The following is a 23674-nucleotide window of genomic DNA, read 5'->3' as shown; positions in this document are numbered from 1 at the left end:
ATGATTGCCATTCTAAGTGGTGTGAGATGGTATCTCCTGGGTATATACCCAACGGACTATAAATCATGCTGCTATAAAGGCACATGTACACGTATGTTTACTGCGGCACTATTCACAATAGCAAAGACTTGGAACCAGCCCAAATGTCCAACAATGATAGACTGCATTAAGAAAATGTGGCACATATACACTATGGAATACTATGCAGCCATAAAAAAGGATGAGTTCATGTCCTTTGTAGGGACATGGATGAAATTGGAAATCATCATTCTCAGTAAACTATCGCAAGAAGAAAAAACCAAACACCGCATATTCTCACTCATAGGTGGGAATTGAACAATGAGAACACATGGACACAGGAAGGGGAACATCTCACTGGGGACTGTTGTGGGGTTGGGGGACGGGGGAAGGATAGCATTGGGAGATATACCTAATGCTAGATGACGAGTTAGTGGGTGCAGCGCACTAGCATGGCACATGTATACATATGTAACTAACCTGCACATTGCGCACATGTACCCTAAAACCTAAAGTATAATAAATAAAGAAAGAAAGAAAAAAAAAAAAGAAATGCCATGAGGTAACTTAGTACATAATTGTAATTTATTCAACATTTTGTTGATTTTATTTGGGCATTTTTCCAAAGCAGAAGTAGAGATGGAGAGCAGGTAAAACTTCATAGATTGCTACCTAGAAATTAGGCGTCTTTTTTGATAAAAGAATGGGGCCATTTTGTTCTTTTCTTTGCTGAGTGCCCTCTGTCTTTTCTATCATGGTCTCTCTTTTAGACTAATGGCAATTCCAATGGCCTTGTACCGATGCTGAGAGTATATAACAACACAGCTCGATATGTGGATCAAGGTGGGAATAAGGTATGCTCCATGACTTGAAAGTACTGGAAATCAGAACTAAAGGTGATTTAGTCATATACACTTAAGATGGTTCATTATGTGTAGTTTCTAATTACTTTTTTTTTACTTGTAAAATTAATTTGAGGAGGTGTAATTATTTTAATATGCATACACTTTAAATGTACAGTTTGATGGGTTTTGACAAACGTATACACTTGTGTAATCGTCACATTGATAAAGAGGTAGAACATTTCCATTACCCCAAAATCTTTTCTCCCTCATATACCTTTACATTCAGTCACCTCTGTCACCCCTACCCACACATACTTCATCCCTGGCTCTAGACAGCCACTGATCTGTTCAGCTTTCTTACATGATAGTTTATTTGCAAAGAGTTTCTCAAGTTGTAACTCATATAAATTTGTTACTTGAAATAGGGTTGTAACATGTGCTGTAGGTTTTTCTTTCGTTTTTTTGGTCTCTCTCTTATCACCCAGGCTGGAGCGCAATGGTGCGATCTTGGCTCACCGTAGCCTTGACCTCCTGGACTTAAGCGATCCTTCTGCCTCAGCCCTCCCATGTAGCTCAGACTATAGGCCTGTGCCACCACACCCAGCTACTTTTTATATTTTTTGTAGAGACGGGGGTCTCACTTTCTTGCCTAGACTGATATCAAACTCCTAGGCTCAAGCAATCTACCTGCCTTGGCCTCCCAAAGTGTTGGGATTACAGGTGTTAGCCACTGCACCTGGCCTAGGTTGTTCTTAAAACAAAAACAAAAACAAACTGGAATAACAAAACTCTCCCTAATTGGCTGGATGCAGTGGCTCCCGCCAGTAATCCCAGCACTTTGGGAGGCTGAGGTGGGCTGATTGCGTAAGCTCACGAGTTCAAGACCACCCTGGGCAACATGATGCAACCCCATCTCCCAAAAAATACAAAGATTAACCGGGTGTGGTGGCAAACGCCTGTAGTTTCAGCTTCTCTGGAGGCTGAGGAGGGAGGGTGGCTTGAGCCCGGCAGGCAGGAGGTTGCAGTGAGCCGAGATTATACCACTGCACTCTAGCCTGGGCAATAGAGCTAGACCTTGTCTCAAAACAGAACAAACAAACAAAAACTCTCCCTAATTGATAGAAGAAACAGTAAAGTTGAGAGAATTGGGTTGTTTACTTTATTTTATCAACAGGATGGTTTGCAACTAGAGTCTGCCTTTTGTGACTGTAGGCACACTAATCACTTGTTAGTTTATGAATTTCTCTCTGATGGACTTTGGGGACCTTGATAAGACAGATCAAGTTTTTGACCTTCAATAAGAGCATGGCTTGTACTGTCAAAGCAACTTCCTTTGGGCTTTATGTACATGTCATGTGGTGTAAAGAGAGCTGGGCTGTTGCTGAAGAGGAGGCTCCATCTGTAGTTCATCATGTCACTTTAGAAAAGTTAATCTTGTTTCACATTTTGTTTATATCATTCGTTCATTTTTACTCATAGAATTGTAAAATATTACTTTTACAATTATATATGGAAAACTTACACTTTTATAATACTTTTATATATGTTATTTAACTCATTGTAGTGAAGATCAAAGGAGATACTATAAAAGTGCTTTGGGAGACATGATGTTTCTTTGTTTCATTTTTATTCTGAAGAGAATTATGATTTATTTACCACTAGCGTCCTGGGGCATTTGCTATTTACCTGGAGCCTTGGCATTTAGACATCTTTGAATTCCTTGATTTAAAGAAGAACACAGGAAAGGAAGAGCAGCGTGCCAGAGATCTTTTCTTTGCTCTTTGGATTCCGGATCTCTTCATGAAACGAGTGGAGACTAATCAGGTGAGAGATAGGTACTTGTTGGTAATAGCAACTTGATTCACATGAGCTTTCTCTTTTTTAGTCATCTTAAGTCATGCTTAGGAAGAGCCCATCTATGTGTGATGCCACAGAAGGCATTCTGAACAAGTTAAGGGATGCCGTGCTTGTCTTCTTATATTTCTATTCTCTAAAGTAGATGCTTTGTGACTTAAATGCTTAAAAGGTCATGTATAAACAGGCAGACCTAGATGTTTGGGCCTGAACCTGAAAATGATTATTTCTACAGCAAATTTCCAAGAGAGCTTGTAAAAGTCACCTTATGCTTGCAGTGTTTCTACTGGATTATGGTTGGCTATTTGAAGTTTCTTATGAGTGATTTTGTCCTTTCCTTTTTAGGACTGGTCTTTGATGTGTCCAAATGAGTGTCCTGGTCTGGATGAGGTTTGGGGAGAGGAATTTGAGAAACTATATGCAAGGTATGGGAAAAATATGAAAGAAAACAATAATGTTTTAACCATGGTTTCTCTTATTTCAGGGGTCCAAATATCAAAAGTACTTGTCAAGAATCTTTTGAAGCATCTAAGAGAAAAAGTGACTAATAATTTTGGTCAGATTTACTTCCTGACTCTTCACCAAAATTGAGTTGTGTCTTCTTCTTTCTTAAAACTTTGGAATGTATAAATAGGTTCTTGGGATTTTTAATTGATCCATATAAAAATTGAGATGACTAGTAGGGTTATTATTTTGCTCTGTCATATAGTACTTTTGATAAGCTATGCTTTATATTGCATAAAGGAATCATGAGTGACTAGGACACATATGTCAGTAGTTTATTAAAATTAAATAGGCCAGGTGCAGTGGCTCACATCTGTAATCTCAGCACTTTGGGAAGATGAGGCAGGTGGATCATTTGAGGTCAGGAGTTCAAGACCAGCCTGGCCAACATGGTGAAACCCTGTCTCTAGTAAAAATACAAAAATTAGCTGGGTGTGGTGGTGCACACCTGTAGTCCCAGCTACTTGGGAGGCTGAGGTAGGAGAATTGCTTGAACCTGGGAGGTGGAGGTTGCAGTGAGCTGAGATTGTGCCACTGCACTCCAGCCTGGGTGACAGAACGAAACTCCGTCTCAAAAAAAAAAAAAGGAAAAAAAATTTAGCACAATCTTAAGAGATTTGGCTTCCTTAGTTTTTACTCCTTTTTATTATGAAAGATATTATTGGTTTAGTGGGATTGGGATCATTTGAAGGAGCCTAAAACCGCCTCATTTTCCCGTATGACTTTAGCCAGAGTAAAATAAATATCATATTCCTTTTTTTCTTTAGTAAAACTTAGAAAAAATTTCAGAGTTTTCATAACTTTATATTTTAATGTCTTCAAGTTGTCTACAATAAAGTTTTTTTAGGGAATATATATTAAATAATATTATCTGTGCCTTTCAGTTATGAGAAACAAGGTCGTGTCCGCAAAGTTGTAAAAGCTCAGCAGCTTTGGTATGCCATCATTGAGTCTCAGACAGAAACAGGCACCCCGTATATGCTCTACAAAGATTCCTGTAATCGGAAGAGCAACCAGCAGAACCTGGGAACCATCAAATGCAGCAACCTGTGCACAGAAATAGTGGAGTACACCAGCAAAGATGAGGTAGGTAGAAAAAATTCTTCCTAGAGTACTAAGAAAAGAACCTTAGGCAGTTATTGTTTGTGAATTCCTCACTTGATTTCACTTGAGATAAGTGAAGGGAGTTTGCATAGTTGTAAGCAGAAGAACACTGTTAAAGGCAGAGAGCAAAGGAAGGAAAGGGTATGATCTGTGCCTATAAATGTTTTTTAGTCTAAGCCGTGTGGGAAAGACACAGTTTTTTCTTATACACACATCATTGTAATAACATTTACTCAAGAAAAATAGAAATATACAGTTATGTTGGTTTAGGACACACACAAAAATGTGTTAGGATGTACATTCAGTTTAAAGTATGTAAGCCTTGAGCCTGGAAAGTGGAGGCTGCAGTAGGCTGAGATCGTGCCACTCTACTCCATCCTAGGCGACAAAGTGAGACCCTGTCTCAAAACAAACAAAAAACCAAAAACAACAACAACAACAAAAGTATGTAAGCTTATAAAGAGAGTCCTCAGTGAATGGTGAGATCAAATTCTAATCTCAAGTCTGTAAAGAGACTTCACAGAAGAATCAAGGCTAGAAATGGGACATGGATTTGGTGTTTTAAAAAAAAGTTTTAGAGAGGAGCTTTCTATTTGGAAAGAGTGGTCTGTATGATACACCAGAGACAGGGCTGGGTTTTGTGCAGTGTGGCAACTAAGTCTGTTTTGATGGTGCAAGTAGATTAATTATTGGAATATGGAGAGATGGCTATGGATGGGGGAAGGGAGATAGAAGGTAGAAGCTGACATGTCACAGATAGGAAGCCCTTGTAGGTTTCTGAGAGGAAAATAGCATCAAAATGTTAAGATGAAAAGGAAGGTTCTTGCTTCTGGTTACACAGTGTCTTGCTGTGAGAAGGGATTAGAGGTTAGCCTAGGGAGATTGTTGTAGTAGTTGGATGACAGGCTGCTTTGATCTTGGATGTAAACTATGGAAATGAGGAAGCAGTAGATCCTCAATTCTAGGACCTTAAAAAAAAAGACAAATGAAAAGTCAGGAAGTAAATGGAAAGTGAGTTAAATATACTGCTAAGGTTACAGTTTAATTCAAAATTTATTGTGCACTAGCTATATGTAAAACACTGTGTTAAGTGCTCTGAGAATATAAATAAATATGCTGCCCTCTGGAAACTTCTAATTTAGTTGGAAGAAATCGACATATATTGAGGTAACTATTATGCAAGATAGATTATATTATAGAGGCTAGAGTGACATTTTTAAAATAAAAATCAGATAGTGTCATTTGTCTGCACAAAACTACTCTTTGGCTTGCTAACCCATGCAGAATTCCTTTTTTTTTGGGGGGGAGTCAGGATTTCACTCTGTTGCCCAGGCTGGAGTGTGGCTCACTGCAACCTCAACAGAGTTCTTTCTTTTTGCAAATTGAGCTATAATTCACTCTTTTTAAAATGTACAATTCAGTGTTTTTTTGTTTTTAGTATATCTGCAAGTCTGTGCAACCATTACCACTATCTAATTGTAGTATTTGTTTATTTATTTATTTATTTTTGAGACAGAGTCTTGCTCTGTCACCAGGCTGGAGTGTAGTGGCTCGATCTCGGCTCACTGCAACCTCCGCCTCCTGGATTCAAGCGATTCTCCTGCCTCAGCCTCCCGAGTAGCTGGGACTACAGGCATGTGCCACCACACCCAGCTAATTTTTGTATTTTTAGTAGGGACGAGGTTTCACTATGTTGGCCAGGATGGTCTCAATCTCTTGACCTCGTGATCCTCCTGCCTCAGCCTCCCAAAGTGTTGGGATTACAGGTGTGAGCCACCGTGACCAGCCTGTAGTACATTTTTATCATTCTAGATAATGAAACCCTTTACCCATTAGCAGTCACTCCCTGTTCCCTTCTTCCCTCAGCCCTTGACAACCACTAATATATTTTCTGTCTCTAGATTTGTGGACATTGTGGACATTCCATAGGAATGGAGTCATATAGTATGTGGCCTTTTGTGTCAGGCTTCTTTCACTTAACATGTTCTTTTATTCATGTTGTAGCATGTATCAGTACTTCATTCCTTTCCATCCAGAGTTCTTAAATGCCCTACAAAGTCCTACACAACTGGATAACCCACCTCATCTGTGGTTACTTTCCCCTTTGTTCACTCTGCTCCAACCCTATTAATTTTCTTGCTTTTTCTCAAACATGTCAACCATGCTCCTACCTCAGGATTTTTGCTCTTTCTTCCCTCTTGAATGTTAAAATGCACCCCCTCTTCCCATAGCCACATGGTTTGCTTTCTAACCTGTTCAATTCTTTGTTCATATGTAACATTCTCAATGAGGTCTTTCTTGACAACTCTGTTTAAAAATTATACCCCTTCATCTTTATCCCCAGTACTCTCTGTCTTCTTTTCCTGCCTATTTTTCTCCTTGGCATTTATTAGACTTCTGTGATTCAAGCTATATTTTAAAAAAATGGGTATTTGGCAACATGTGTAGAATGGAGTAGATGTGAAGGGCATCAAGAGTTCAACTGGGAAACTTTCAGTAGTCCATGTAAGAGAAGTTAAGACTTTGGCTTGGGATAGTCATAATCAAAGTGGAAAAGAAAGTGTATTCATTCAACGTTATCAAGACCTACTGTGTGCCAGATGTGTTGCTAGTGCTAAACATGTAAATATAAATAAGATGATCCTTGTGTGAAGAAGCTCACTGCCTCGTGTAGTGGAGGAATCACTGGAAGAGCTTTTTCAGAAATCACAAATTGGGATCCATTGTTGCTAAGGGCTTGTCAGAATATCAGTGAAGGTGAGGTGGACATGTGTGTTTTGAAGAACTCTGCAGTGATGGAAATCTTCTGTATCTGATGGCTACTGAGCACTTGAAATATGACTAGTGCAACTGAGAAACTCAAATTTTATTTCATTTTAAATAGATATATGTAGCCAGTGGCTACCATATTGCAGGGCACTCATCTGCTGAATAATGAGATAGATATATGTAAAAAGCTAATTATAACATAGTATGATATATGTCTGGTAATAGAGCTGTGTACTGTGGAACATAGGGTTCTTTCTCTATCTTACCTATTTTGCTGATGCATGTTATAACTAACACATATGACTAGGTATTGAAGAAATAGAATCAGTGGGATTTAGAAATGGACTGATGAATGATGAAGAGGAAGAAGTCAAATATAAAAATTTAAAATTTTAATGTCTAAGAGTATTAGAGGCTCACATGGTGGTGTAATTGACACAGGAAGTGGAAATAAAAATTGTGTGATTCTTGACCTGTTTTTTGCATTCCAGGTTGCTGTTTGTAATTTGGCTTCCCTGGCCCTGAATATGTATGTCACATCAGAACACACATACGACTTTAAGAAGTTGGCTGAAGTCACTAAAGTCGTTGTCCGAAACTTGAATAAAATTATTGATATAAACTACTATCCTGTACCAGAGGTATGAATAGATTTCTCTTCTTATTGGTAATTATTGAAATCCAAATTGAAAGGAATCAATCATGATCTTCAAGTCATCATTTAAATGGTTATCAATAAAATGGTTTGAGAAAAAGAGGTAGTCTGTCTCATTTGGTACAGAATGTTGCTTTTCCTGTTCAGTAATGTTTTCTCCTTTTCTTTAAAATCTGTTGACACAAAGGCATGCCTATCAAATAAACGCCATCGCCCCATTGGAATTGGGGTGCAAGGTCTGGCAGATGCTTTTATCCTGATGAGATACCCTTTTGAGAGTGCAGAAGCCCAGTTACTGAATAAGCAGATCTTTGAAACTATTTATTATGGCGCTCTGGAAGCCAGCTGTGACCTTGCCAAGGAGCAGGGCCCATACGAAACCTATGAGGGCTCTCCAGTTAGCAAAGGAGTAAGTATATGGATGAAATTGTTTTTGCCTGTGAGTACCTGTAGTGGGCTGAATGGTGACCCCACAAAAGGATATGTCCACATCCTCATTCCTGGAAACTGTGAATTTAATTTTATTTGGTTCAAAAAAAGGGTTTTTGCAGATGTAATTAAGAACCTTGAGATAAGGAGATTTACCTGGATTATCCAGGTGAGCCCTAAATCTAATGACAGTTGTCCTGCAAGAGACACAGAAGGGGAAGCAACGTGACTATGGAGGCAGAAATTGGAGTGTTATAACCACAAACCTTGGAATGCTGATAACCACTAGAAGTTATAAGAGGCAAGGAACAGAATCTCTTCTAGTGCCTCTGGAGGGTGTGTGGCCCTCTCAACATGTTGATTTTGGGCTTCTGGTCTTCAGAACTATGAGAGAATAAATTTTTGTTAAGTTACCAAGTTTTTAGTAATTTGTTGCACCAGCCATAGTAAACTTCAATACCTTTGTCCTCTGGAGTAAAAAGGATACTCTGTTTTAATCTCTTATTTAGAACTAGTCATTGCTAAAATAATGTAAGAGGGATGCTGCCAGTGTTAGTTTTCTGTGGATTAAAACATGGCATTCGTTATCTCACAGTTTCCACAGGTCAGGAGTCCAGACTTAGCTTAGCTGGGTCTTCTTTTCTGGGTCTGTGTTCAAGATGTTGGTAAGGGCTGTGATCTCGTCTGAGACACAGAGTTCTCTTCCAAGCTCACCTGGTTGTTGGCAGAATATATTTCAAGAACTCATGGCATCTTGCTTCTTTAAGGCCAGTGGGAGAGACCATCTCTCATTTCAAAAGGGGCACAGTCTAGTCTCTTTTGAGGGTTGTCACCTGATAAGTCAAGTCCACATAGGATAATGTCCTCACCACCCCTCCACCACCCCCCAACCCCGCTTTTTTTTTTTTTTTTGAGACAGTCTCGCTTTGTTACCCAGGCTGGAGTGTGTGGTGTGATCTCAGATCACTGCAACCTCTACTTCCCAGGTTGAAGCAATTCTGCTGCCTCAAGTCTCCCAAGTAGCTGGGAATACAGGCGTATGGCACCACGCCTGGCTAATTTTTATATTTTTAGTAGAGATGGGGTTTTGCCATGTTGGCCAGGCTGGTCTTGAACTTGTGACCTCAAGTGATCCGCCTGCCTTGGCCTCCCAAAGTGCTGGGATTTCAGGCATGAATCACTGCCCCTGGCATAATCTTCCTTTTATTTAACTCAGAATCAGCTGATTTGCAACCTTAATTACATCTGCAGAAACCTTTCACCTTTGCCATAATCACTAGAGTGACATCCATCCTATTCTCAAGTCATGTCCATACTCAAGTGGAGATTATAAATAGCCTGTGCACCAAGGTGTGGGAATCTGGGGAGCTGTCTTAGAATTCTGCCTTTCCCATTTTATTATCAGTACTATGATTCTTTTCTATATATAAAATGTTAATTTCATTTCTGACATTCCTGCTGGTATTAGAAAATCTAATGTGTGGTTATTAGAAAATAGGTGTTTTTAGCTAAGTAAACAGATCAAGGGACAGATGAAGGCACTGAAGAAAGTAGCATTTTTACTGTTAAAAAAAGAATGTATCAGCCACATGCTTTTATGAATGTTAGAGTTTTCTGGTTTGTAGATATGATATGGGATAATCAGTTTTCTTAGCCTGCTTCTGATCAATGTGACTACATGGAATTTTGTCCAGGAAAATCTCTGGAGCTTATATTCCTCATAGAGGTCGATTCGAAGACAGCATTTGTTGGGATGTGGGGACATGACAGCTAGTCATTTGTGGGGTTTTTTTTTTTTGTCATAGTTTTAACTTGCTGTAGAATAAATTTGAGTTGTGTATTCCTTAGATTCTTCAGTATGATATGTGGAATGTTACTCCTACAGACCTATGGGACTGGAAGCTTCTCAAGGAGAAGATTGCAAAGTAAGTGAAAAGATGTAAAGTAGCTTTGAAGGCAGAAGGGTTTAGGTTCACCTTCTGGATCTTCAGAAGTTAGATATGTCATTTTAACTTCTTAAACTCATTTATTACAAATGGGGCTAAAATGGCCTATCTCACAAAACTATTTTGGGAAAAAACTTTGTAAGATAATATATATGGTAACCTGGAAGTTGCTTGGCACAATGAAAGCATTTCAGTACCTGGTAGGAATTACTATTATTAGTTGATCTTATTTTAGGGACTTAATACACCTAGATTAGGTAATTTTGTTTCTCATTAAGGCTTTTTTCCAACTATGCTTTTTTTTTAAAAAAAAAAAAAGTTTTTCATTCTTGTTTATTTCCCAATTTAGTTACATCGGGCATATAAATGGCTTTTGTTTGAATTGATTGTCATAGGAATAAGGGATTTTGGAAGAGTTTTTGGAGGGTAATGTGTTTTAACTATATGAAAGAAAAATTTTAAAATTGAGTTTTTGTAGGCCTTTCAAACTAATAAGCATAAGGGATTCGAAGGCAGACAGAATGTTTTGCAGAGTGCATAACAAAGCAAATTGTTTTTGTTTTCTATCGTGATGACTTTGTCATTTATGGGTTAATGCATATGCAAAGTGATTAATATTTGGAGAATGAAGCAGTAGCTTTAAAATGCTCTTTAAAAAAACTGCCTTAAAATTGTTAAATTAAAATTGTTTTCCTACTCAAATAATACATGTTAGAAAATTTAGGAAAACATAGATTTGGAAAGAGAAAATGAAAATTATACTAATACTGCCTCCCCCAGAAAACCTGTGTGCATCTTAGTGTCTGTCATCCTTTAGGTTTTCTTCCAAGAGTACACACACGTGTATTTACATGGAAATTCAGCTTTTAAGAAAATGGACCTGTACTGTATTTATATATATATATATATATTTCCCTCAAAATACTATGGCTTAGTTTTTTATATACATGACTTTTTTTCTAATTTCAAAATTAGTATATGAACACAAATTTATTATTAATAAAGCTCAAATACAGAAATAAAATGGAAAGTGAAAGCCCTTCTTCATACTTCTGCCAACCATTTGTCTCAGAAAACAAACCAAAAAAGTAACTTATTTTTTCCCAGAGATAAGACTTGTTAATGGTATGTATTTTTCTAGATCTTTTTCAGTACATTTGCAGATAGGTACACATACACGGTTTTGTCATATAAATATGATCAAACTTGATGTATTCTGGGCTGGGCACCGTGGCTTACGTCTGTAATCCCAGCACTTTGAGAGGCTGAGGTGGGCGGATCACTTGAGGTCAGGAGTTCAAGACCAGCTTGGGCAACATGGTGAAACTTAGTCTCTACTAAAAATACAAAAATTAGCTGGGCATGGTGGCGCATGCCTGTAATCCCAGCTACTTGGGAGGCTGAGACATGAGAATCACTTGAACCTAGGAGGTGGAGATTACAGGGAGCCGAGATCACGCCACTGTACTCCAGCCTAGGTGACTGAGACTCTGTCTCAAAAAAAAGACTTGATGTATTCTGAGACTTGTTATTTAGTGATTTATTTTGGAGCTCTTTCTCTTTTAGTACATGCAGGTCTACCTAATGTTTTTAATTATTACAGACAATTCCATAGTTTGAATATATCATATATGTATGACTTTTCACAACATTTACCTGTCTGTAGACAGATGATGTTGCTATTTTACAGATGAGGAAATAAAGACATGAAGATAGTTGGTGGTTTACTTGATACCTCACCACAAAGTGACAGAGTAAGGTGGAGAACCACCCCCCAAAAAAAGTAAATAAAAAAATAATAATAACTAAAAAGTAGAGAACCCAGTTGTATTAGTCAGTTCTCACACAGTTATAAAGAACTGCCTGAGACTGGGTAATTTATAAAGGAAAGAGGTTTAATTGACTAACAGTTCCACAGGTTGGGGAGGCCTCAGGAAACTTATAATCATAGCAGAAGGGGAGGCAAACAGGTCCTTCTTTAATAGGGTGGCAAGCAAAGTGCTGAGTAAAGGGAGAAAAGCCCCTTATAAAACCAGATCTTGTGAGAACTCACTATCTCATGAGAACAGCATGAGGGTAACCTCTTCTGTGATTAAATTACCTCCCGCCAGGTCCCTCCCGTAACACGTGGGGATTATGGGAACTACAATTCAAGATGAGATTTGGGTGGGGAAACAGCCAAACTATATCCAGTTGTACAGACTCCGTCAGGATATGAGGCTGTATGCTAAGCACTGTATGAATCCATAGGTATAGAATGTAGGAAAGACAGGCTCTTTGTGTTTTAAAAACTTGAGACTAAGAAAACAAGTGGTTAAGGTATATGGAAAGGTACAGGTCAGAGAAAATGTTTGCAGAGTAGATATTTGTATTTGACATTTGTATTTGTGCCTGCCTGATGAGGAAAGATGTTTTAAAATTGGTATCAATTAGGCTGAGCTTTGAAGATGAGCCAGGGGCAGTTGGGAGATTTCTTAGTGCGTCAGATAGTATATTTTCTCTTACTAGTCAAAAGATGTTAACCTTCTTCCAGGAACTTATAATTGAAGAATATACTTTGAGCATAATTTCTTCCTCTTTACAGGATAATGGAGAATTATGGTGATATTTGTCTGATTCTGACTACTTTCTCATCATTATTTTTCCAGAAGGGGCCTAGCACAGTGATTTTATAGGCACTTAGAAAAGAATGAGGGTTGGATGAACGTAACCTAATACAGGTGGGGAGCGCTTCAACAGTGATTTGAATATTTCCCTATGCAAGATAAGTGTATCAAGTGTTATGATTCCTGAGTGCCACAGTCCAAGTGGCATAAATCATGGCATGATAAGGCTAGCCAACAATAAAAATTGTACTAATTCAGTTTAGGAGTCAGGCATTTAAGAGGAGAGTGGGCTATAATAGCACCCATACTGTGGAATTGCCTCCCTGTAGGAGTTTAATTTGAAAGTCAACATGTGAGTTCAATGCATGTATGATGTTACATTTACATTTACTACATTTATCTACATTTACTACAGTGACTTAAAGTAGCTGCTTTCCTGGCAGATTGTAGCTTTGGGACTAGTACCTGATAATCTCCTTTTCTTTAGGTATGGTATAAGAAACAGTTTACTTATTGCCCCGATGCCTACAGCTTCCACTGCTCAGATCCTGGGGAATAATGAGTCCATTGAACCTTACACCAGCAACATCTATACTCGCAGAGTCTTGTCAGGAGAATTTCAGGTGAGCAGTTCACAACCAGCCCTACAGGGAGATCTTTCAAAAGCCTGATGTTGGGAGTAAATGCTCACTCATGTTTAATTTGCCAATTTTCTTAGTTTGGGTGCAAACTTTGATAAACAGAGTCATCTTCATCTGTAATATTATTATTTGTTATTAATATTTTGGCACAATAGGCATTTAATAAATAATCTGTTGAAAGAATGAATGAATGAGGGTTGAGTATGAAAGTAAGTTGTTGATAGTAGAGTTAACATGATGTTTAACCGTTATGTAATCATAGTGATATATTCTATAACTTCCCCCGGATGCTTAAGTTAGGATACTCAAAATGTGTAAAGGAGTATCATTTAAGGCAGTGGTTCTCAGACTTGGTTACCAATTAGAATTTATGGTGGGTGAGACCAGTGGTTTTTTGTTTGTTTGTTTGTTTTTAAGGTTCCCAGGTAACTCTTATGTGTAGCTAGGGTTGAGAACCCCAATTTAAAAGACTATTTATGAATTTCCAAATATCTTGAAATAAAGTTCTGTAAAGTTCGAGAAGGATACATTTCTAATTTTTTTAACCTAAGTATTTATAGATTTACCCATCTTAGGCACTATTCTTTTCACTTTTGCAAATGCCATATGTTTCTTTTTTAATGAAAATATTTTTTCAGCTTTATTAAGGTATAATTGACAATAAAAATTGTGTATAAATCCAAGGTATACAGAGTAATGATTAGATATGTGTATATATTATATAATGATTACCACACCACAATGTTTTTGTTGTTGTTGATGTTGTTTTTGAGAAAGTGTCTCACTTTGTCACCCAGGCTGGAGTGCAGTGGCGTGATCTTGGCTCACTGCAACCTCTGCCTCCTGGGTTCAAGCAATTCTCATGCCTCAGCCTCCTGAGTAGCTGGGATTACAGGCATGCTGTGCCACCATGCCTGGCTAATTATATTGTTTGTTGAATAATAGATGTCAAAATCTTAAAGGAATATAGCTTTTGTGTGGTGGCATTGATGTCTCATCTTTATAAAAGATAGAATTTACCAAGCAGTCTAGCATTAAATAATTCTTAAGTGATTTTAGTTTAAGCTTCAAAGCTGTAGTCTTTTCTAAGCAGTCACTGTTATTTATTTCTTCATACGTTTTCTGCTTTTCCATTCAGATTGTAAATCCTCACTTATTGAAAGATCTTACTGAGCGGGGCCTATGGCATGAAGAGATGAAAAACCAGATTATTGCATGCAATGGCTCTATCCAGGTATAGAATGAAAATGAAGTGTGCTCTGCAGGGGCTGAATTGGACATTGTGGTACCTCCTCACTCATGCTAGACATTGTGTTCATCTAGGCTTTGCTTATGTAGCTCTGTTCACCTCTGCATTGTTGTGCTAGGACTGTACACATCTTTACATAACCCTTACCATCTTGTTTTTATGCAATAATATAAAAAAGTAGCTCTCAATTTTTCTGCATCTTAGAATCAATTGGGGAGCTTTTAAAATCCTGAAGCTTAGGTTGCATTCCTTACCAATTAAATGTCTAGAAACAGGAACCAGACATCAATTTTTTTTTGTTTTTGAGACGAAGTCTCTGTCACCCAGGCTGGAGTGCAGTGGTGGAATCATGGCTCACTGCAACCTCTGCTTCCTGGGTTCAAGTGATTCTCCTGCCTCAGCCTCCCAGGTAGCTGGGATTACAGGTGCCCGCCACCACGTCTGGCTGTTTTTTGTATTTTTAGTAGAGACAGGGTTTCACCATATTGGCCAGGCTCCTGACCTCAGGTGATCCGCCTGCCTTGGCCTCCCAGGGTGCTAGGATTACATGCATGAGCCACCGTGCCTGGCCTCAGACATCAATACTTTTTAAAGATTCTTTCAGTGATTCCAAAGTATATCAAAATTTGGGGGATCATAGATAGAAAGACTGAAATTAAGAGAGTCAAGCTTAATTAAAAATCATGGTTGAGGACTGATAGTCCAAAAGACAGAGTCACAAATCGTGTAAATATTTGCAACTAAGAGTCAAGAGGCATTTATTTGCAGATAGAGGCGTCTGGCTAAATGTTGGTCTGCTTAGCAACACAGATGAAGAGTCCTATAACAGTTCCATATTTGATGACAGAAACTGTAGCATTAGCCAGTCTGTGTGTTTTAATGAAAGTTAACCCTAGACCTAAGAAAACCTGATTTTGGATTCCAAAGGGAGTTTGGAATCCTATCTTATTTAAAGGGTTTTATCTCATTGCTTCCCTTGACCCCTGTGAATTACAGCCCTTATTTTTTGTGTTTTCTGCAAAACTCAAGGGTCATTTATTGCTGCTTAGCTCTGACTTTTCCTTTCTTTAAGTGCCTCTAGAAGAATGAATGTTTGGGTCATAAACCAATTAAAAAATTGGTTTATGACCAACCAAAAAGGGATGCTGAAATTACTATCACCAGATTGATATTTGGTTGGTTAGATGCGGTTTTGTTCAACTTTCTAAATAGTCTTGGTAAACTTGATAATGATCATATCATATGATACTGAATGGTAAGGTCAGATCTGGCAGGAAGTAAAATGAAGGTCAAAGCTTGTGTCATTATTCTATTAATCATACACTACTTTCTTTAACTGGAGTAAAATAAACATTGGGTTTTCCTTCTTTAGAACATACCAGAAATTCCTGATGACCTGAAGCAACTTTATAAAACTGTGTGGGAAATCTCTCAGAAAACTGTTCTCAAGATGGCAGCTGAGAGAGGTGCTTTCATTGATCAAAGCCAGTCTTTGAACATCCACATTGCTGAGCCTAACTATGGCAAACTCACTAGTATGCACTTCTACGGCTGGAAGCAGGTTGGTAGAGAATATCAAGGAGTACTTAATTGCCAGCTTGAGATATTTTGGCATTGGAATGATTTTATGTTCTAGCCACCTATTAAATATTATCACCTAGAAGTTCTTTAAGTTCAAATCCAGAATGTTAAAACCAACCCATGGTTTTTGTACCAGAACAAGGTCTTGCCTTGGATTTTCTTGTTTCTGTTAGGTTTATTTCCTTCTTAGGTTTGAAAACTTGTAGTTACCTGTGATCCTTTCCTTCCTTTACTCTCCGTACAATTACCAAGTTGTGTTGATTGTTCCTTTGTATTATTTCTTAAATATCTTCCTTCCTTTACTGCTGCTGTTATTCTAAACTGACCTTATTGCTTCTAGTATCTCTGCTCCCAGCCATTTTGTGTGCATTACCACCATTCCTCAGATAAAACTTTGCACACGTCAACCCACTATTCAAAAACATCCATTGTTTTCTCACTTTATAAAGTGAAAGCCAGCTTACTTAGCTAGTCATTGCCAGCTGTAAAGTCTGGTGATTTTGGATTATGTTCTTATTCCCTGATAATGTATTGGGTAATTTAAGTAGAATTATAAATTTGTTTTTTAATTTAACATTTATTGAACATCTAGTATGTGCCAGGACTGAGGATACTGAATAGAAGATGATGATCTTTATCTTTGAAGTCTTATAGTCTGTTGTTACACAGAGACACAGTCTGGCTTTCTAAATAGTTATAAACTAAGGCAGACATATTGTCTTGGGCAAACCTGGAAGTCATATACATAAAAACAAAGACAAAAGAATAAAAATGTTTGACCTTTCCAAAGAGATAAGCCTGTTTTAGGGGTGAAAAGAACAGGATATTTCTGTCTGACTCACAAAGCATTTTTGAGAGTACTCCTAGAGGAGATAGAATTCCAAGTTAAAAAAAAGTTTGATCTGGTTCATGGGAATGTATTTTATTTTATGTATGTATGTATGTATGTATGTATGTATGTACGTATGTATTTATTTTGAGACAGAGACTCACTCTGTTGCCCCGGCTGGAGTACAGCAGAGCAACCTCTGTCCTGGGTTCAAGTGATTCTCGTGTCTTAGCCTCCTGAGTAGCTAGGATCACAGGTGTGTGCCAACACGCCTGGCTAATTTTTGTATTTTTAATAGAGATGGGGTTTTGCCATGTTGGCCAGGCTGGTCTCAAACTCCTGGCCTCAAGCAATTCACCTGCCTCGGCCTCCCAAAGTGCTCGGATTACAGGTGTGAGCCACTGCGCCTGGCCAGGAATGTATTTTATTTTATTTTAATATTATTATTTTATTTTATTTTATTTTATTTTAGATGGAGTCTTGCTCTGTTGCCCAGGCTGGAGTGCAATCACACAGTCTTGGCTCACTGCAGCCTCAGCCTCCTGAGTAGCCGAAATTTACAGGCATGCACTACCCCTCTTGGGGGATTACAGGCGTGAGCCACAGCGCCCAGCCAGGAATGTATTTTAAATATTGTTGTGGAATGTCTAGTATTCTCGCAGAGTTTCTTCTAATAATTGTCTTTACTTTCCTTGTAGGGTTTGAAGACGGGGATGTATTATTTAAGGACAAGACCAGCGGCTAATCCAATCCAGTTCACTCTAAATAAGGAGAAGCTAAAAGATAAGGAAAAGGTATCAAAAGAGGAAGAAGAGAAGGAGAGGAACACAGCAGCCATGGTGTGCTCTTTGGAGAATAGAGATGAATGTCTGATGTGTGGATCCTGAGGAAAGACTTGGAGGAGACCAGCATGTCTTCAGTAGCCAAACTACTTCTTGAGCATAGATAGGTATAGTGGGTTTGCTTGAGGTGGTAAGGCTTTGCTGGACCCTGTTGCAGGCAAAAGGAATAATTGATTTAAAGTACTGTTCCGATGATAATGATTTTTTTTTAAACTCATATATTGGGATTTTCACCAAAATAATGCTTTTGAAAAAAGAAAAAAAAACCGGATATATTGAGAATCAAAGTAGAAGTTTTAGGAATGCAAAATAAGTCATCTTGCTTACAGGGAGTGATTAAGTAAGGTTTCATCATCCCTTTAGCACTGCTTTTCTGAAGACTTCAGTTTTGTTAAGGAGATTTAGTTTTACTGCTTTGACTGGTGGGTCTCTAGAAGCAAAACTGAGTGATAACTCATGAGAAGTACTGATAGGACCTTTATCTGGATATGGTCCTATAGGTTATTCTGAAATAAAGATAAACATTTCTCAGTGATTGTATGAGATTAATTTTGTCATTTACTTTCATATAAAAGTCAAATTTGAAAAAAAACATTTTCTGTTCTTTGAGAATTCAGGGAGGAAATTATATGCCTTTTTCTTTTTTTTTCCTTTCTGTAGTAAAATATGCCTAACATACAATTTACCATTTTACCCATGTTTAAACATAAAATTCAGTGGCTTAAGCACATTCACAGTGTTATACTACCATCACCACTATTTGTTTCCAGAACTTCATCATCCCAAACAGAAACTCTGTATCAATAAGAACATTAACTCCCCCTTCCCCCCCCAAATCCCTGGTAACCTCTATTCTACTTTCTGTCTCTATGAATATGCCTATTCTAGGTACCTCGTATAAATGGAATACATGTCTGGCTTATTTCATTTAGCATAATGTTTTCACAGTTTATCCACGTTATAGCATTTATCCAAATTTCATTCTTTATGTATACCACACTTGTTTTTTTTTTTTTTTTTTTGAGACAGAGTCTTGCTCTATCACCCAGGCTGCACGATCTTGGCTTGGCTCACCACAGCGTCTACCTCCTGGGTTCAAGTGATAAGTGATTCCTGTGTCTCAGCTTTCCAAGTAGCTGGGACTATAGGTGTGCGCCACCATGCCTGGCTAATTTTTGTATTTTTGGTAGAGACGGGATTTCACCATGTTGGCCAGGCTGGTCTCAAACTCTGGCCTCAAGGGATCTACTTGCCTCGGCCTCCTAAAGTGCTGGGATTACATGCATAAGCCTCCACACCTGGACTACCACACTTTGTTAATCCACTTATCTTTTGATGGACATTTGGGTTCTTTCCTCCTTTTAAGGAATTTTGACTAAAGCTCTTGTGAACATTGGCTTAAAAGTATCTATTGAGTTCCTGCTTTCAATTCGTTTGGGTATGTATACAGGGGTGAAGTTGCTGGAAATTATGGTAATTCCATCTTTAACTTTTTGAGGAACTACCAAACTTTTCCACAGCAGCTACATTATTTTACATTTCCGCCAGCAATACAATAGGGTATCATTTTCTCCACATCTTCACCAACACTTATTTTTCACATTTTTGTTTTTGTTTTGTTTTGTTTTTTGAGAGAAGGTCTTGCTCTGTTGCCCAGGCTGGAGTGCAGTGGTACCATCATAGCTCACTGCAGCCTTGATCTCCTGGGCTCAAACGATCCTCCCATCTCAGCCTCTCAAAGTCTTGGGGTTACAGGTGTGAGCTACCACACCCAGCTCATATTTTTTATAATAGCCATCTTAATGACTTGACAATTTCATTATAATTGTCTTGGTGTGGGTCTCTGAGTTTATCCTACTTGGGACTTACTGGGCTTATTGGATTTGTAGATTCATGTCTTTTGTTAAGTTTGGGTTGTTTTTGGCCATTATTTAGATAATTTTTCTTCCCCTTTCCCTCTCTTTATAGGGACTTCCACAGTGCATCTATTGGTCTACTTGATGGTGTTCCATAGGTCTGTTAGGCATTGTTTACTTTTCTTTATTTTTTCTTTCTATTCCCAGACTTGATAATTTCAGTGTCCTATCTTCCAGTTTTCTGATTCTTCTTCCTGCTCGAATCTATTGTTGTGCTCCTCTAGTGAATTTTTCATTTCAGTTATTCTTTTCAACTCCAGAATTTTTATTCTTCTTTGTAATTTTTGTCTCTGTTGATATTCTGATTTTGTTAATAATCGTTTTTCTGATTTCCTTTACTTATTTGTTCATCTTTTCCTTTAGCTCTTTGCGTATATTTAATACAGTTGTTTTAATGTCTTTGTTGAGTAAATCCAATGTCTTGGCTTTCTCAGGGATGGTGTCTATCATTTTTTCTTGTTACTTTGGGCCATGTTTTCTTTCTTTCTTTTTTTTTTTTTGTATGCCTTGTGATTTTTGTTGTTGAAAAATGGGCAGTTGACTGTTATAATGAGGTAACTCCAGTAATCAGATTCTCCTACTCCAGAGCTTACTGTTTTTTGTTTCATTGCTATGTTGAAGACTGTAGTATTCCATTTGAGACATTTCCAAACTTTTTTTTTTTTTTAAGACAGTGTCTCGCTGTGTCACCCAGGCCAGAATGCAGTGGTGTGATCTCAGCTCACCGCATGCTCTGCCTCTGGATTCAGGCAATTCTCATGCCTTAGCCCCCTGAGTAGCTGAGATTACAGGTGTGTGCCACCATGCCTGGCTATATTTTGTGTTTTTAGTAGAAATGTGGTTTCACCATGTTGGCCAGGCTGGTGTCGAACTCCTGGCCTCAACTGATCCACCCACCTCAGCCCCCCAAAGTGCTGGCATTACAAGTGTGAACCACCATGCCCAGCCCAAACTAATTCTGCAGACTATTCTTTGTCACGTATGATCGCCAAAATCTTTGTTCTTTTAGTGCATGTTCAGTTAATGTTTTGACAGATATATGATACCTTCAAACTTTTTGTCACACTAATAAGATTGGCTGGTTGCTTTTAATTACACTGGACAAATTGGAGAAAGAAAAGGATGACTTTAGTGATTTGAATTCTCAACTTAAGTACTAGACCTGAACATTTCTGTTTCTGCTTTGAAAGAAACTTTACGTTCTGTAGCTGCAGAGTTGAGATTTCTGAAACCAAACCCAGAATCTCATTTTGCAAGTGCCTGAGTTACAATGCAAATTGAATTCCAAGCCTTGCAGGGTGCCTTTGCTATTAAAGTGAGGATATTGACTAGGAATGAATGGGATCCTGAAAAATTGGAATGGTGACATGTGGGAAGATCCTGATGAAGCTGGTAGTATTGAATCTCTAAATTCTGATGAGTCTTCATTGCCAGTAGAAGCAGAGATAACTGATTTACCCAAACTGATTATACCTAATTGACATTAACTGCTTTCCCTGAGGAAACTGATGTCTTCCTCTGAGATAATTGCCTTACAGTACACTGCTGATTGTCCTCAGGACTCACCCTGACCACCCCTCTTTGTTTCTAAACCTATAACTAGATTCAAGTCCCAGCAGGCCCCAAAGGTGAGGTACAAAGTGAGACCTATGAGGAGGTGTGCTACACTCAAAAAGAACTACATGATTCTTCCCATTTGAGAATATGTGTGGAAATGGATATTAAGGATATGTGATAATGGTGGAAGGAACATAAAGTTGGATCAGGCTCAGTTTATTGATAGGGGCCCACAAAGCAGAGATTTTGGATTTAATATTGTAGCATGGGGGATCAAAAAGCGCCTGCTCTAGTTGGTTGGTTGGTTGGTTGAAATATGGACCAAAATTTACCCTAAGTGAAGTTGAAATGCCAGTCCTGCCTTGGTATACTGTAGAGGAAGTAGTTCAAAGGCTTAGGGAGATCGAAATGTTAGAGTGGATTTATCATTTAAAAGACCAGCTCTCCCACCCTGAGGGAAGTCTGGAGGACACTTCACCATGACTATGAGAAGTAAATTTGTGAGGGAAGCCTCAGCATCCTTAAAGACCTCTGTGATTGCTCTTTTCTGTAGGTCTGAAATTACAGTGGAAATTGCTGCCACTGAATTGGGAAACCTAAATTCAGTGGGAGTAATTGGATCCCATGGTGCCAGGTAGAGACACTTAATTGCCAAAGGCAGGGTGGGAATGGTTACTATAATGGACAGCAGAGTTAAAGCAGCAATCAGAATCGTCTGACTTGGCCAGATGCAGTGGCTCACACCTGTAATCCCCAGCACTTTTGGAGGCCGAGGCAGGCAGATCACTTGAGGCCAGGAGTTTGAAATCAGCCTGGCCAACATGGTGAAAGCCTGTCTCTACCAAAAATACAAAAATTAACCTGGTGTGGTGGCGTGCATCTGTAGTCCAAGCTACTTGGGAGGCTGAGGCAGGGGAATTGCTTGAACCCAGAAGGCAGAGGCTGCAGTGAGCTGAGACTGTGCCACTGCACTCTAGCCTAGGTGACAGAGCAAGACTCTGTCTCAAAAAAAAAAAAGTCTGACTCACAGAGATATGGTTTGGCTAGATGATCATGGAGTTCCTCGAGGTGAAATACATGGGGAATCTATTAAATTCTAACTTGATCTATATAAGCAGAAGAGTTTTAGGTTAAGTGAACAAGTCTAATATGAATAATAAAACCAGAATTATGGCCCCTCAATCAATTCCCAGATTTGAACTGGTTTACAGACCCAGAACCCCTCGAATGAAAGGGAGACCAAGTCCCCTTGAGGAAGGATCCCACTGCACTATCAAACATATATACTGTTAAATCTTTCTCCCAGCCTTTCCCAGAAGGATCTATGGCCTTTTACTAGTAACTACATTGGGAAAAAGAGATAATCAGACCTTTTGAGGATTACTGGACACAGACTCTAAACTGACACTAGTTCCAGGAAATTAAAATGTCACTGTGATCTTCCAATTGGAGTAGGAGCTTATGGAGGTCAGGTAATCAATGGAGTTTTACCTCCAGTCTGTCTCACAGTGGCTCCAGGGATCCCTGAAACCATCCTGTGGTTATTTCACTATGCAGTTCGGGAATGCGTAATTGGAATAGATACACTCAGCAACTGACACAGAGAACCAATTCTGACTTGAGTGAGGGCTATTATAGTGAGAAAGTTCAAGTGGAAGCCACTAGAACTGCCTCTACCTAGGATAATGATAAACCAAAATCAATATTGCATTCCTGGAAGGATGCCAGAAATTAGTGCCACCATCAAGGTCTTAAAGTATGCAGAAATAATTTCCACCCCATCCCCATTCAACTCACCTGTTTGGCCTTTGCAGAAAATACAAATTTTGGAGAAAGACAGTGAATTATCATAAGCTTAACTGGGTGATGACTCCAACCAGAGGCAGTTCTATTGCTTGAACAAGTTAACACATATCCTTATACCTGATATGCAGCTATTGATCTGGCAAATGCTTTTTTCTCCATACCCCTTAGTAAAGACCACCAGAAACAAGTTTGTTTTCAGCCGGTAAGGCCAGCAATACACCTTCACTGTCCTGCCTCATGGGTATATAAACTCTCCAACCCTATATCATAGTTTAGTTTACAGGATTTTGATCAGCTTTCTGTTCCACGAGATACCACTCTGGTCCAATGCGTTGGTGACATTCTATCGATTGGACCTGTGAGCAAGAAGTAGTGACTTCTCTAGACTCACTGGTAGAATACTTGCATGTCAGAAGGTGGGAAATCTCACTAAAATTCAGGGCCACCTTCTACACAGGGCAATTTCTAGGCATCTAGTATGAGGCATGTCGAGATACCCTTTCTAAGGTGAAGGATAAATTGT

The 23674-nt window shown here is 38.6% G+C and overlaps 1 protein-coding gene across 1 annotated transcript in view; it reads left to right on the top strand.

The window, feature by feature from the left end:
• Positions 1-18407, top strand: part of RRM1 (ribonucleotide reductase catalytic subunit M1) — a 44459-nt gene extending 26052 nt beyond the window's left edge. Inside the window, exons 9-19 of the mRNA XM_054440108.2 lie at positions 789-872; positions 2526-2687; positions 3063-3142; positions 4106-4307; positions 7586-7735; positions 7937-8158; positions 10027-10103; positions 13218-13353; positions 14510-14605; positions 15993-16181; positions 17729-18407. Coding sequence (XP_054296083.1) covers positions 789-872; positions 2526-2687; positions 3063-3142; positions 4106-4307; positions 7586-7735; positions 7937-8158; positions 10027-10103; positions 13218-13353; positions 14510-14605; positions 15993-16181; positions 17729-17917 — 1587 coding nt within the window. The 3' untranslated portion in view covers positions 17918-18407. The remainder of the gene's footprint in view (positions 1-788; positions 873-2525; positions 2688-3062; positions 3143-4105; positions 4308-7585; positions 7736-7936; positions 8159-10026; positions 10104-13217; positions 13354-14509; positions 14606-15992; positions 16182-17728) is intronic.
• Positions 18408-23674: the final 5267 nt, after the last annotated feature.

The sequence above is a fragment of the Pongo pygmaeus genome, chromosome 9 (assembly GCF_028885625.2).
Source record: "Pongo pygmaeus isolate AG05252 chromosome 9, NHGRI_mPonPyg2-v2.0_pri, whole genome shotgun sequence".
Classification (NCBI taxonomy): domain Eukaryota; kingdom Metazoa; phylum Chordata; class Mammalia; order Primates; family Hominidae; genus Pongo; species Pongo pygmaeus.
Note: the sequence above shows the minus strand (reverse complement) of the source record. Positions and strands in the feature narration are given on the sequence as shown.